Source organism: Barbatula barbatula, assembly GCF_947034865.1.
Source record: "Barbatula barbatula genome assembly, chromosome: 8".
Classification (NCBI taxonomy): Eukaryota; Metazoa; Chordata; class Actinopteri; order Cypriniformes; family Nemacheilidae; genus Barbatula; species Barbatula barbatula.
In genome coordinates this window covers 9,915,389-9,931,014 of record NC_136771.1, presented here as the reverse complement: position 1 = coordinate 9,931,014, position 15,626 = coordinate 9,915,389, and the positions used below count along the sequence as shown (strand labels likewise).

Genomic DNA, 15,626 nt, shown 5'->3' with positions numbered 1-15,626 from the left:
GGTCCTGTAGATGGCAGTGTACACCACGTTTACCCACTCTATGAAAACTCCTGGAGGTGATATTTTTGGACGCTGGGAAATAAAACGAAACTTACCAGGCTCCATTTCTTTGAACAAAAGCAGTTTCATTTTCTACGCCATCTATAATGTGCTCTACATCGAAAGGTGCGTTGTACACGTATTACTTCTAAAATGTTTAATCATAGTGTAATTTATATTAATATATTGTCTATCTAGCTACTGGTAAAAGTATTATCTTTTTTGTAAATTATTTTGCTATCAAGTTTTTTGGGTAGATCAAGCCAAACTACACAAAAAGTGTCTATTTTCTGAGCTACTTAGTTCCGGGAATTTGCTTATTTAGATGGGGCGGTTTCCCGGACATGTCTTAAACCTATCTTCCCAGACTAATTTAAATGAGATGTTGATAAAAAACAACTTAAACTGACATATCTTAAATATATATCATATCGGTTATTGCTCCCCGAACTCTTTGTAAGTCGCTTTGGATAAAAGCGTCTGTTATTGGACTAAATGTAAATGTAAATATCAGTGTGATTGATTGTCTCAAGATGCACACAGAAATGTTATTTTTATCTTGCTTAACCCTGTCTGGAAAACCAAACTAATGTAGAACTGAAACTGTCAATAGAAATGCACTGCCAAAATTAAAAAAATTCACCCAATTTGCCTATTCTATAGCCCATTTTATGACCTGACAAAATACCTAAAACAAGTAAGACAGAGCAATTCACCATACGTATCTTAATGCTACAGCATATAATGCTTCTTTTTATAAGTTATTTTGCAACAGAAAAATTACTGAAACTAGTGCAGTACAGATGGAAACAAAATTCTTTACAATGCCAGTTGTTAATGCTATTTTGTTCAGTTTTGGAAGCAAGATTTTTTCTGTTCCAAAATAACTAAATTGTAACGGCTTGTTATAAGACATTTTGTCATTTGAATCTCATACATTTACTGGTGGGAGAGAGAAAATATGCTCCAAACATTTCGCAGACAGACTATCTACATTTTCTGTCCCCAATGTATTACAAAGTATAATTTTATTTTTTTCTTGAAATACAATAACGATTATATATGGACCAACCCTTTTTCAATAGTAATGGAAAACATTGAAAAGTCTCCAGGACAACCACCAAAGGCCTCAAAGTTTTGGGTCCCATCTTTGTCCACTGTTCTACAAATGCTTTCTTGTATAATTGTCGGCGCCATTGCAATAGGGATTCAGGTATGCATAAAAAATGCACAATGATAGAACATTCAAAACGTCACACGTCTTTATATATATTTAAACAGATATCTTTAAATAAATTTTTGATTGTGATTGTAATTTTGTGATTTTCTACAATATATCAATTTAAAACATATATAACTGTCCCTTTTTGTAATCCTCTAGATTTTTAAACAAGAAAAACATGAGTTGGATGACATAGGTAAAATCTGTTTGTTTGTCTATTTATGTGTTGTTATTTACAGTTATACATAATATGTTATAAAGGATGTTTATTAAAAAGGCACATTGTACCATCTAGTTAAAACATATGCAAACTGTTTATTAGCAAGACAAAAAATGAAATAAAAATGTTTTTGCTTAGTCCTTAATCCAGATGAAGAGCTCCGGATTCTACTGGTTGGAAAAACAGGGGTGGGGAAAAGTTCTACAGGCAACAGCATCCTGGGCCGAAATGTTTTTAAATCTGAGATCTCTTCCTCCTCTGTGACTGCACAATGTGAAAAATTTCATGCAATAGTGAATGGAAGAAAAGTGTCCCTCATCGACTCTCCGGGTTTGTTTGACACCGGCTTGAGTAAAGATGATGTGATTGACAGAATCAAAGGCTGTATTCCTCTCTCTGCTCCTGGTCCACATGTGTTCTTAGTTGTGATTCAGTTGGGCAGATTCACAGATGAAGAGGCAGAAGCAGTTAAAATCATCCAAACAATATTTGGTAAAGAAGCCTCCACATACACCATGGCCCTGTTCAGTCATGGAGATCGACTGGAAGGTGAAAACATTCACACGTTTGTGCGTAAAAATGCAAAACTGGTCAGTTTCATCAAAGCCTGCAGTGGACGATACCATGTGTTTAACAACAAAGATAAGAATCCAGATCAGGTCATTCAGTTGCTGGACCAGATTGATAAATTGGTGACTGGAAACGGTGGGCAGCATTACACAAGTGAGATGCTTGAGAAGGTGGAAAGAGTAATTGAGGAAGAGCAGAAACGTATTCTGAAAGAGACAGAGGAGCAAAGACTGAAGGAAATTGAAGCTCTGAGGGTGAAATTTCAAGATGAGGCCTTTGAGATAGCAAAAAAAAAGTTAAATAAGGATTATGAGGAGCAGGCAAGATGGCAAGCTGAGAGAGAACCCTCCTTACTATGCAAAATACTTGATTTCTTCGGTTTGAAAAAATATTTTTGCCAAGATGAGCTATATTCATTCGCAAGAGCGTTTCGCTCTAGTGTATAAAATATATGTATGTTTTAGATATAGACAGTGATTAGTACTCTAAATCATTTCAATTTATGCAAGTTGCATTTGAACAAGATCTGCAATGTGATTATGTGAATACTTATGTAACAAGTTAGGATTGCATAGTTGGATGACATAGGTAAAATCTGTTTGTTTGTCTATTTATGTGTTGTTATTTACAGTTATACATAATATGTTATAAAGGATGTTTATTAAAAAGGCACATTGTACCATCTAGTTAAAACATATGCAAACTGTTTATTAGCAAGACAAAAAATGAAATAAAAATGTTTTTGCTTAGTCCTTAATCCAGATGAAGAGCTCCGGATTCTCCTGGTTGGAAAAACAGGGGTGGGGAAAAGTGCTACAGGCAACACCATCCTGGGCCGAAATGTTTTTAAATCTGAGATCTCTTCCTCCTCTGTGACTGCACAATGTGAAAAATTGCATGCAATAGTGAATGGAAGAAAAGTGTCCCTCATCGACTCTCCGGGTTTGTTTGACACCGGCTTGAGTAAAGATGATGTGATTGACAGAATCAAAGGCTGTATTCCTTTCTCTGCTCCTGGTCCACATGTGTTCTTAGTTGTGATTCAGTTGGGCAGATTCACAGATGAAGAGGCAGAAGCAGTTAAAATCATCCAAACAATATTTGGTAAAGAAGCCTCCACATACACCATGGCCCTGTTCAGTCATGGAGATCGACTGGAAGGTGAAAACATTCACACGTTTGTGCGTAAAAATGCAAAACTGGTCAGTTTCATCAAAGCCTGCAGTGGACGATACCATGTGTTTAACAACAAAGATAAGAATCCAGATCAGGTCATACAGTTGCTGGACCAGATTGATAAATTGGTGACTGGAAACGGTGGGCAGCATTACACAAGTGAGATGCTTGAGAAGGTGGAAAGAGTAATTGAGGAAGAGAAGAAACGTATCCTGAAAGAGACAGAGGAGCAAAGACTGAAGGAAATTGAAGCTCTGAGGGTGAAATTTCAAGATGAGGCCTTTGAGATAGCAAAAAAAAGTTAAATAAGGATTATGAGGAGCAGGCAAGATGGCAAGCTGAGAGAGAACCCTCCTTACTATGCAAAATACTTGATTTCTTTGGTTTGAAAAAATATTTTTGCCAAGATGAGCTATATTCATTCGCAAGAGCGTTTCGCTCTAGTGTATAAAATATATGTATGTTTTAGATATAGACAGTGATTAGTGCTACTCTAAATCATTTCAATTTATGCAAGTTGCATTTGAACAAGATCTGCAATGTGATTATGTGAATACTTATGTAACAAGTTAGGATTGCAAAATATTAGATGTATTTCTGTTAAAGCTACAAAGTGTTATTTCTTTTTATAAATTACTATTGACAAGGAGACGAGTTTTGAGCATACTTGCTTAATTATTGATTTAGTTTTATTGTAAAAAAAAGTTATGGATTGAAGCTTTCAAATCATCAACAAAATCTTTTGAAGGAACTGTTTTCGATGTATGAATTTATTTTTATTGTCAGTGTGAAAAGGGTGAATAAATAATAAAGAACATTTATTTTTGGGTCTAGTTTGTGCAACTTGCAAGGTTAATCGCCATACCAACTTACTATGTGAACATAACATCTTTAGCACTTCAGTATTTTTGAACACATCAGCCTGGTAAGCAGACCTTCAATGGCCATGACTACTACTTTCCTGTTTGGAAGTCAGCATAAATTCTGCTCACTTATTCTGGCTGTAATGGCCTAAAATATCTTTCACTACATGAAAAAGTAAACAAACGAGCCATTGTACACACTGAAGTGTCCGTATCTTCTTACTGTGAATGTTAACTTGAGGTTGGATAACCTGCAAATGTGTCCTGATTCTGCCCTCTCTTGTCTTAATTATCTGGTCTAGTGGCAGAATCGTGACAGAGCCACATGTTTTGTGTGGAGAGAAACATAGTTTTGTCAATCTGGGGCCCGTTCTTCGTACGTCGCTTATTACATCCGAGATCAAAAAACACATCCAAGATGACATCATCATGCTAATCATGATCCGGCTAATTGGGTTCTTCGAATACACCTGTTGTTTATGATAAGTATCGCTGGATTGAGTTATCTGAGATCATTGCGCGTTCTTGCGTTGGTTTAAAAGGGGATATGTATCGATAGTAGAAACAATGATCAGCAACGCGGTGATTGGCTGTTCAGCATGGCTAAAGAACGCGCCCAGTTTTCCTCTCAAGCAGAAGGAGAGCTTTTAATGGAAGGTTATGCCCAATTTGAACATTTAATTCAAACAAATTAAATGCATAAATGGTGTCCATGTCAGATGTTTCTATCACTTTCTACAGTATGTATTTTTGCATTTTTTATTTATTTCATACTTATTTATGTCAGAGCCACCACGGGACCCACTAGAACATGGGAACAAGTAAATGTGAAGTACAAGAATATTCTACAAAATGGTAGCCTTTACTTCTTATACAGTCCTTATGTAAAAAGCCACTGTTAAATGATGTGTCTATTTATGACAGCCACAAAGAAAAAGGCTGAAAGATTACAGGTGGTGGTCCTGCACCCCCACAATATACCCCAGCAGAAGAGCTGGCCCTTGGGTTGAATTCAAACCGACCCAGTGTGGAGGGCATCCCTGGGGGCAGCTCTTCCTTAGACCCAAAGCCAGGGACCAGTAGCAGCAACACCTACATTACTGTTAGGCTAAATGAGCTTTTATTTCTCTTAGTATACTGTAAAATGGTTTGTTGCTGCATTAAATGAATTTGGTACAGTCATTTCAAATGTTTGTGAAAGTGAAAACTAATAAACTTTGTTCATATAAAATATGTTGCCATGAGTAATTGATCACATAATTTTTTTACAGTGTAGTTAATTGTAATGACATTATTCCCCCCCCCCCCAAGAGTGCAACACATTGTAATACCCATTTATTTTCATTGCACGTCCTGTGAAGAAATCCTCTCAGATGACTGTCCTTTGGAGGAAGAACCTGTAAGTGCATAAATAACTTAACTATAATTTGTATATACTTGTGTACCTATTCTTTCTGGCTGCAACATGAGTTGCAGGAGTCCACACCTAGAGAAAGGTCTACAGAAAGGCTCACAGAACAGTCTGCACAAAGAAGTGATACAGAGGTGGGCAGTGTTGTACTTTTACTTTTGTCTTTTGTTGCATGAGGCATGTTTTGACCCTTTTTTTCACAAAATTACACAGGGTGACATCCGTTCCCTATATAAACGACACCTTTAACCAAAAATAGAGTATTTTAAGGTGAAAAAAGAGAAATTAGAGGAGAAATTGAACTCGACAACTTGAAAGAGAGAAAAATTTCACTGGAGATAGAGTTGCTTCAGAGTAAGTGCTAATACACTATTTCACACATAGTAGTATTGCTGACTTTCCATAACTATCTCTTATTGCAGGCAAAATATGACTTGCTGGCTTTTCTTTATAAATAATCTTTTAAATAAAACTCAAGAAACTAAGCATATTTGTCTTGTCTTTTATTCAGTAAAAAAATGCTGTTCCACAATTCTGTCCCGTGCAGCTCTGCCACTAGGTTGATCCAAGTGCACTGGCTGGAGGTCATCATCAGGCTGCACCCCCACCACAGGGTTCCTCTCCTTTCTGATGGTGGCAATGTTATGCAATATGGCACATGGAACAATTCTGTCACAGGCCCTGTCAGGTGCAACCCTCAGACTTTTCAGACACTGAAATCTTCCCTTTAGTTGCCCAAAGGTCATTTCAATGCTTGTCCTGGCTAGAGCTGCATTGTAACGGGTTTGTGGTCCAGGGTTTGGCTCACGGAAGGGCGTCATAAAATACTGCCTGCAGGCATAGCCCCTGTCTCCAAGCAGGATCCCGTCACAATCCCCTGTATAATGGAAAAATGCAGTTCTGTTAGGCTCAGCATAATACTGTGTATAATACTGTGAGCTTGAAATGTTTGTTCCCTTACCACGTTCAAATGATGTGCATAAATGTGACTCTCTGAAAATTCTTGAGTCATGCACTGATCCTGGCCATTTTGCTTCCACATTGGTGACGTGGAGCATAGAGTCGCACACCATCGAAGAGATTTTAGTCAGTCAACTGCATACTTTTTGATTTCATTACTTTTTTTCCAAGAAATAATCTGGAATATTATAAATTGTAATAGTAATTTATCTGCACATTTACACTATGAACGCCCTTTCGCTTCACAAAATCCCCCTCATTATATTTATATTTTATAATTATAAAATTATATTTTGCCTGAGGGGGCCTTGATGGGGACATGTGTGCAGTCTATGGCACCAATCACGTTAGGGAAGCCTAAAGGACACATACTGTTATTCATACTTATTGGCATGGTCATGATTGCATGTCATTAACAATTATAAATGTACTTGCAATAGCTAAAAAATCCTGCGGTTTTAAGTGGCTTAGAAATACAACAAAAAACCCTAAAAACTGCTTGAGCGCCAGGTAAAGTTTGCGAATGCACACAGTCTGTGCTGTTGTTAAAGCCAGACTCCTCCGTGTTAAACACGTTATGTGTGGTTCCAACAAATGAATGATGTAAATAACACCCTTACGAGAAAAACGGTATCTCTCAACAATGACGCTATCTTGCTGCGCTAAATGATCCTGTCTATTCATTCGAAAAGCTCTGCGAATTATTCTTGCACCTTCCGCAACAGGTTGCTGTCGTACAAATGGACAAGACATGGCTGCGACAGACTTACCTATCTCCTCCGCTTATAAAGCCGCAATCTAATCCTGTTTACATGAAGTTAGCCTGCTCCCGAGCAGGTTCAAGCTTACAGACCTGTTGCTATGACAGCAAGTCCAGGATGAGCGTCCAAGAACCGAACAATCCAAGATCATGCCAAATCGTCAACAATCAAATCCAGCTAACCGAGTTAGCGACGTACGAAGAACGGGCCCCAGGACATAATATGCGTTTTCTCCAGTCTCGTCATTGGCCTCGACCCTCTGGTTCCTAGTATTGCTACACCTGTCCTCCTTGTTTGTACTTGTTTGTTGTACTTGTTTCCTTGCCTTGTCTTGCCCTGCCAGTTGCCATTCCTATCCTGTTTTGTATGAGGTTGTATTGTTGTCCTGAAGTTAGTTTATTTTTGCCCCCCCCCTTGTGGTAAGTGTTTGTTTTCTATTTTGTATTTAGTTTGTTAGTGTTTTCCCCCATCGTGGGTGTTTGTTTAGACATGTTTGTAAAAACTACTTCAATGTCCCCGTTTAACTAAGGCCTAGTTCTGGTTTAAAATAATCCCTGTGTATAACACAATTTCGTGTCTTATTCAAATTTTCACATTATTATAAACTTTTTACACATGAAAAGTATGTTATACTTTTAGATATTCTATGAACATGAGGATACGGATGATTTAGGTAAAACATGACTTTTCCATATACAGCAAAACAATAATTGACACAGCTTCATAAAAATGATGGGATTACATGAAATTAGAAAAGTCTAATGTTTATTCAGGAGAAGAGCTCTGAACTCCTTTGGTTGGAAACGGCATCTGGAAAAAGTGCAACAGGCAACACCATCCTGTGGAGAAAAGTTTTTAAATCAGAGATCTCCTCTTCATGCAATAGTAAATAGAAGAACACTGTATACAGTACAGAACAAAATGTTCCTGTTTTATTTGACAGTTTTTATTTGAAACAGGGAAACATATCTAATTACATAGAAATAGACTGTGAATTTGTTTTATTTTCTGTATATTTAAAATATGGCTACAGAAACAGGCTGAAAATTGACATTGTTTATTTAAAAATAGTATCTGTATATTATTGACAAATGTGTGACATGATTTGATATTATTAATGTTTATAATTAGGAAAATGTGCAAATTGAGTTTTATCTCTCTTTTTAACCTATTGTATAGTATATATATATATATATATATATATATATATATATATATATATATATATATATACCTTTTACTGGATTAAAAGAGAGAAAGAAACGATGTGACCCAGCCAGCATTGAGTCCGTAGGAAAGAATTGAAACTATTCGTGAGTAATTTTACATACTTCTGTCACGAACGTGGTAGTGGAAGAACCCAAGCGCAGGCAGCAGGGATGAAGGGGTTAACAAATAGACTTTAATAATCAAACAGGAACAAAACAATCACCCTCGATGGGGAAAACACTATTAAACAAGAAACCAACTGAAAACTAAACAAGACTAGCAAACACTCATTAGAATTATTAGGAAACATGAACACTCCAACAGGGCAGGATACATGAATACGTACAAGCAAGGGATCATGTACAACCAACGAGCACAAGACAATAGACAAGAGGGTATTATATAGGGAGACTAACAAAGGGGATAACGATGGGCAGGTGTGGGTAATGCGACACAGGAGGAGAGCTATACTAGAAACGAGAGGGGCAGGGCCAAATGACGAGACAGGAGAGAACGCATATTATGTCCTGATTGACCATAATATGTTCCTCTCCACATAAAACACGTGGGTCTGTCATGATTCTGCCCCTAGACCAGAAAATCAAGACAAGAGCAGGCAGAATCATGACAACTTCGCATAAAGTCTTGCCCACGTTAGAGGACTGCACCTCAGCCTATCCGCCAGTTTTGGATGCATATTTGCATATTTATATAATAATATGAATGTGTGTACATTGTAACATCACCTACTTTAATGTATTAATATTGACCAAATTTGGGAGCAGATCTTGTGTAAAATTAAAGTTAAAACATTTATTTATAACTACGGAAAAGTCTTTCCGGCAACCCTGCTGCTGGGAACTTTCCGTTTTTTTACAGTGTATGAAAAGACAATGACTAAGCAAAATCTAAATGCACTTCAACACTGTCCACTAATCAGGAAATGCCATGGATAACCACAAGAACACAATCATTTCACCATGTGGGATTCATATATAGCCAACATATTTATTTGGGGAAGCAAGGGTAGGTGCAAACTATCAGCTTTGGGAAACAAGAACAAGACTACAACAGGAAGCAGAAGATGGACTACAAAGAACAGGAAGTGCAAAATATCGGTTTACAAAATATAGAATGAACAGGCAGGCAGAAGTACAACACAAATTTATAAATTTAGAGTGGAAAGTGCAAAGGTCTCTTTTTTTAGGAATTGTGAAGTGAAGCACACCCATACTCCTACACAATGTTCCAGCGTGTCTTCTTTCTCCAAATGACTAAAGGCATGCCAACATAAACACGCATGCGCTCTTTAGTGACAGACTTCCTCAGAACTTATGAAACCTTCGCTTGTGTCTACGGAGCATATGAATTTCAAATATGTAGTACATCATTATTAAACAAGTATGTGATGAATACGTATGAGCATAATAAAATAAAACAAACAAGACTTTCTTATTAAACAGGATATACTGTATGTCATGTCAACACGTGATTTGTTAACTTCACTTTTGACGCCGGCATAAGAACTGAGCACAATTGAGAGGTAAGCATGACTTTTATTGGCTGTGGACAGTGTGAGATAAGACATAAATTACAAAAGATGTGCAGAAGCCTACAGTTGTGGCAAACAATAAGCAAACATGACCCATATCTAATGCAGACAGACTCTAACGTGTTGCTGTGTGTAAAAGTGTTTTGAGCTGTGCATGGCGCTTTATTCTCTGTGCTGTTACAAAGTTTATCATCTCATATTGATTTAGCTTAGTATAAGCTGCAAATACGATTGTGCATACGAATGGTTCGATATAGATAATTTTACAAGACGTAAACAACACTGAAACAGGAAGTGCACCTGTGTTGTTTGCATTTTTCCAAAATGTCAATACTGATGGTGCTTTTTGTAAGTTACATTTCACTGAAATTGTAAATTTTTGTTCTGATTATTGATGCATAAATAAGCACATTGCAGTGTTGACTCTTTTAACACTTTAAGAAGGTTTATGAGGAGTACTGTAGTATTTATAACATGCAAATAATAGCAATAGATTTTTTATTGCCGTAGTCAAATGATCTAATGTTAGTCAAGCAGTAGTTTCAGTGTTTATTTAGATTTGTAAGGCATAATGTACTGCCAGCAAAATAACACAAAATAAACCCTGTCAGTGTGATCAAGACACAAATCTTAATCCTGTTTATAACAATGCGTCTAATTCTCCCATTTGTTATATTTACAGTTCTCAAACCTGATTGGATGGGAGTGCAGATATTGGTCTACAACAGGACTAGGACAGTTTGCTGTGTTGAATTACTTCACAACCTTTGAGCCATGGCGAAGTCATCAATGTCCTCAGAGGATGCGTCAAAAACGGATGTAATAGCACATGCTCAGTTTTTCAGACAGCATCTAAAATTGAGTCTACTCACTTTGAGTCTACCCGACAAAAAAGTTTTAACATAGATTATTGTGATTTTGGTTAGAATGGAACCCAATGAATTGAATTCTTCTGGGTATTTTTCTTCTTTCAGAATGCAGAATATTCAACAAAGAACGCTATAGAAAACCAAAGCAGACATCTGAAGAAACTAGAAGACTGGACCAAAGAGGATGTCCGTCATTGGCTCATGGATGTAATCAAAGTCCCTCAGCAATACGCTGATATACTTTACAAGGAGGACCTTTATGGAGCTGCTCTTATTTTGTTTGATAAAAAAGACTTTCTGGATGCTGGTTTAAAGCATGGACCTGCAGTTCAAATCCTTAAATACATGTCTCGGTATAAAACATCTTCAGATGGTTTGAAGGACAGTGCCATACCTACAGCCGAAATACCTACGGATGGATCTAATGAATTAGAGATTACCTCAAAATTCAGCGTTCAAGAAATTCCAGATGATATTTCAAATATCCAGCAATGCTCACTGTACTTAGAGGAACCATCAAAATGTACAGAAAATGAAGGGACGACCTTACATGATATCTCAAGATTTCAAGAAGAACACGATGACCTCCAATATAATGTAGGAGGGACAAGTAGTGCTGTGACTGAGACAAAAGAAAATCTGACTATCTTCACATCAGACACGAGGACAAATAAAATAGAAGATTGGACCAAAGAGGATGTCTGTCATTGGCTCATGGATGTATTCAAAGTCCCTCAGCAATATGCTGATATACTTTACAAGGAGGATGTTTATGGAGCTGCTCTTATTTTGTTTAATAAAAAAGACTTTCTGGATGCTGGTTTAAAGCATGGACCTGCAGTTCAAATCCTAAAAAACATGCTTCAATGTAAAACATCCTTTGATGTTTTAAACAACAGTGACAAACCTACAAACACCGCTTCATCAGGACAGACCAGCACAGCCAGAAGACCTACCAATGGATGTAATGACCCTAAGATAAACCCAGACCTCAGCATTCAAGAAACTAAGGATGCTATTACAAGTGTCCGGCAATGGTCATCGGTCAAAGACGACACACCAAAATATGCAGTTGATAAAGGACAGACCTTGCCTGATACCCCGAGCTTTCAAGAGGAGAAAGACAAAAAAGAAAATAGAGTAAGTACACGGTCAACAAAATTACCTCTGCCACACTCCACAAACTCAGAGAACTCACTGAACAGTTTAAAGGTTGCTGTGATTCGTTTGTGTACGCCCCGGCCATTTGATGAAAGCTGCCCAACCTTTGAATACACACAAAATGAAATCCTTCCTCCTGAAACTGGCCCGGGCAATCTTATTGAGCCTGTGCACGAATACAAACTCCTGGCAAACACAGAGGATGCTTCAGAAGAGGATGTCCTCAGGAAATTCACAGATGAAGTGTTCAGGTTTGCTGCAGGGAGCATGAATACTCGAACAAATGGAACTATCCATTTTGGAGTTGGGGACGAGCCACTGTACACACATGGACAAATCATTGGAATACCGGTGACATCACTGAATAAATATATCGATGCATTTTATAAGTGTCTCAAAGTGCATTTTACAAATCACACTAGTATTGTAATGAGATGCATTAGGCCTCCTAAATTCTTTAAAGTAAAATGTCCAGACAACTTCGATATGGACAAATGGGTCATTGAGGTTGATGTTGTCCCAATCTATGATCTAACTGGGGAGAAATTATTTTACACAACAAAAGACAAGAAGAGGAGAAAGTCAAAGTGCTTTTTTATTCGTGATGGTGCGAGCACCATCAATAATACTCCAGATAAATGTCCTAAAAAGCGAAAGCAGACAGAGAAGAATTTGAAATATGATGTGAAATTATGGGCTTTATCTAGAAAGTTGGCAGAAGAGAGATAAAGGAAGGTACAAGCACGACTAATGGGGGATGAACCTGGAGGGAATCCAGGCCACCTTCCACCTTTACTAAATCTTTACTAAAACTTTACTAAACTCAATCTCTGCAGCGCATATAACATCATCCGTATCAAGCCTGGGGATGAATGGAAAACCGCCTTCATAACTCCATCTGGACATTATGAATACCTGGTCATGCCATTTGGACTTTTAATGCACCTGCCATATTTCAAAGTTTAATGAACGAGATCTTCAGAGACATGCTCAATCAGTTCGGTATCGTCTACTTCAACATTCTCATATATTCACAAACTCTACCAGCTCACATCTCCCAAGTCTCTCCAGTGTTACAATGGCTTCGTCAGAACCACCTCTTCCTCAAGCAAGAGAAATGTGAGTTCCACAACAAGTAATCATCAAGCTCCGCCGGAAGGTCCTGAGGGTAAGACATACTTACCACCGGAACATGGTGCTACCCTCATGGACTCACTCCTTTCCGGGATCAGGACATCCAGGCAGTCCGCAAACCCTCTCGGATCTGGCCGACCGATACTGGTGGCCTAGGATCTCTCAGGATATTTCCCAGTACATTCAAGGATGCTCAGTTTGTGACAAAAACTTCAAAAACTACCCGTCGCAGTCCAGAAGGTAAACTGTTACCGTTGCCCATTCCTAATCATCCCTGGTCACTCATTGCAGTATACTTCAGTAGGCCCCAAGTTCATTTCACGAGTCTGGAAAGCATTCTTTCAATACCTCAACATCACGGCCAGTCTAACCTCTGGTTATCACCCCCAAGCCAACAACAAAGCTGAGCGGAATATACAGGATATTGGGAGGTACCTGAGATCCTACTGCCATGATCATCAGCAAGGCTGACACGGTTACCTAGCCTGGGCCGAGTATGCCCAGAACTCCTTATGTCAGACCTCCACCGGACTCACTCCCTTTCAGTGCGTTCTCGGTTACCAACCCCCCATCTTCCATTGGTCAGGAGATCCTTCTACGGTGCCAGCCGTGGACCACCCGCACCTGATACCCATCCCATGGACACTATGTACCATTGCTTGGAATTAGTTTACTGTCAGACCTAGTTGTATTTCGTAACCGTCCTATTTCTGACCCTTTGTGCTCACGTGATTTCCAGGTGTTTTCTTGCCTAGTTACTTTGTGGAATATATATTTTTTGTCTTGGATTTTTATTAAACCCTCATCATCACAAGTGTTGTTGTGGCATCGTCCGTCTGTCTAGTGTTAGACCTGGCTCAGCTCACTTATCAGGATCCACCGCCTCTGCCTTGGTTCCACCCTGAAGCCTTCCAGTTGCAGATTATTAGTTTCACCTGTTTCTAGTTCAGTCCCCCTTTTCTTCTGAGTATGTGTACACATTTCGCCAACACTGAGAGTCACAAAAAACATTAATAATAAAACGGATGACTTAAAATCGAATGGGACATAACGGAAACAGCGTAACAGAACAACATAACAAGGACTATACAGAACAACCTAATGCAATTAGGATATTCAAAGTAGAAATAGAACCGTGAACACAACCAAAGCTGGCGTTGTTAAATAGAGGTGGGCTTAAAGGGATACTGCATTATTTACTCACCCTCAGATTGTTCCAAACCTGTATAAATGTATTTGTTTTGCTAAACACACAGGAATTTTGAGTCAATGCAAAAGCATTACATTTTTTTGTTATTAGTGTTTCCTTAAATTTTGTATCCACCAACTTGTCCGTTTAGGACCTCTGTAGATCACCAGTTATTCAGATTTGGTCATCTGAAAAAGTGTATACTTCAGTGGCTCTCAACACTGGCCCGCGAGTTCCACTGTCCCGCCCAATTTAGCACGAACCCTGATAAAACATCCGCGTTCAACCTCATACAGACTGCCACATATTCCCATCCACGTGACAAGATTTTTAACACCGTCAAAGGTACAATTTCTTGTAGACATTTACATTTAGGCATTTGGCAGACGCTTTTATCCAAAGCAACATAGATAGCATTATCCTATACATAGGTATCTGCAATCCACTGCGAACCCACAACCTTGCCACGCTCTTACCACTTGCCACGCTCTTACCACTTGCCACGCTCTTACCACTTGCCACGCTCTTACCACTTGCCACGCTCTTACCACTTGCCACGCTCTTACCACTTGCCACGCTCTTACCACTTGCCACGCTCTTACCACTTGCCACGCTCTTACCACTTGCCACGCTCTTACCACTTGCCACGCTCTTACCACTTGCCACGCTCTTACCACTTGCCACGCTCTTACCACTTGCCACGCTCTTACCACTTGCCACGCTCTTACCACTTGCCACGCACTTGCCACGCTCTTACCACTGAGCTGCCTTATGATTTGAATCTGTGAAATTTTCTCACCACACAAACCACAATGAACCAGCACAAGACAGAAGACACAAGGGCATTAAATAAGGGACCAAATCAAGAAGGGAACAGGTGAAGGGCATTAATCAATAACGAGGTAATGAGAGAGGGGACCGGGGACCGGAGAGGATGTATGGAAGGCCATGAAAATAATTGCCTCTCTCCACATTAAACATGAGGTTCTGTCATGATCCTGCCACTAAACCAAGAGAATCATTACAGGTCTGTCTCTGTACGTGGGTGCCCTATATTTCCAATCTAGCTGTGGGTTATGATTGTGGTGTATGGGACTGACAAGTAAGTTTTTTTTCTTTAGTTTGTTTATGTCCCTTCCCAGTCTAATTTTCTGGCCTATAGAACATGCTCCATACTACATTGACACCTACCGCACGTGGACTACTCTCTTGTGTGTGGTATTGTTTTTGGCAGGTATTATGTTATTGTTTTTGTTTGTAGTGTATTATGAGTTTGGGACGTTGTATATG

At 38.7% G+C, this 15,626-nt stretch overlaps 3 protein-coding genes across 3 annotated transcripts; all 3 read left to right on the top strand.

Annotated features, from left to right (window-relative positions):
• The first annotated feature begins 31 nt into the window (after positions 1-31).
• On the top strand, positions 32-4,058 carry LOC306898000 (GTPase IMAP family member 9-like). The gene is made up of 4 exons (XM_079463200.1): positions 32-165; positions 1,125-1,252; positions 1,421-1,457; positions 1,620-4,058. Exons 1-4 carry the CDS (start codon positions 147-149, stop codon positions 2,495-2,497), a joined length of 1,062 nt encoding a protein of 353 aa, XP_079319326.1. The 5' UTR covers positions 32-146; the 3' UTR covers positions 2,498-4,058.
• Positions 2,706-3,532, top strand: LOC306897122 (GTPase IMAP family member 9-like; the record flags this gene model as incomplete). The annotated part of the gene is made up of 2 exons (XM_079461607.1): positions 2,706-2,727; positions 2,802-3,532. The coding sequence occupies 2 exons, from the start codon at positions 2,706-2,708 to the stop codon at positions 3,530-3,532; spliced, it is 753 nt and encodes a 250-aa protein (XP_079317733.1).
• Positions 4,059-9,742: 5,684 nt separating the features above from the next.
• LOC306897124 (sterile alpha motif domain-containing protein 9-like) lies at positions 9,743-13,959 on the top strand. The gene is made up of 3 exons (XM_079461608.1): positions 9,743-9,974; positions 10,666-10,802; positions 10,958-13,959. Exons 2-3 carry the CDS (start codon positions 10,758-10,760, stop codon positions 12,740-12,742), a joined length of 1,830 nt encoding a protein of 609 aa, XP_079317734.1. The 5' UTR covers positions 9,743-9,974; positions 10,666-10,757; the 3' UTR covers positions 12,743-13,959.
• Positions 13,960-15,626: the final 1,667 nt, after the last annotated feature.

Coding starts and splice junctions, on each gene's coding strand:
- LOC306898000 (XM_079463200.1), top strand. Junction 1,253..1,420: donor CCATTGCAATAGGGATTCAG/GTATGCATAAAA, acceptor GTAATCCTCTAG/ATTTTTAAACAAGAAAAACA. Junction 1,458..1,619: donor ACATGAGTTGGATGACATAG/GTAAAATCTGTT, acceptor GTTTTTGCTTAG/TCCTTAATCCAGATGAAGAG.
- LOC306897124 (XM_079461608.1), top strand. CDS start 10,758: ATGGCGAAGTCATCAATGTCCTCAGAGGATGCGTCAAAAACGGAT. Junction 10,803..10,957: donor AGGATGCGTCAAAAACGGAT/GTAATAGCACAT, acceptor TTCTTCTTTCAG/AATGCAGAATATTCAACAAA.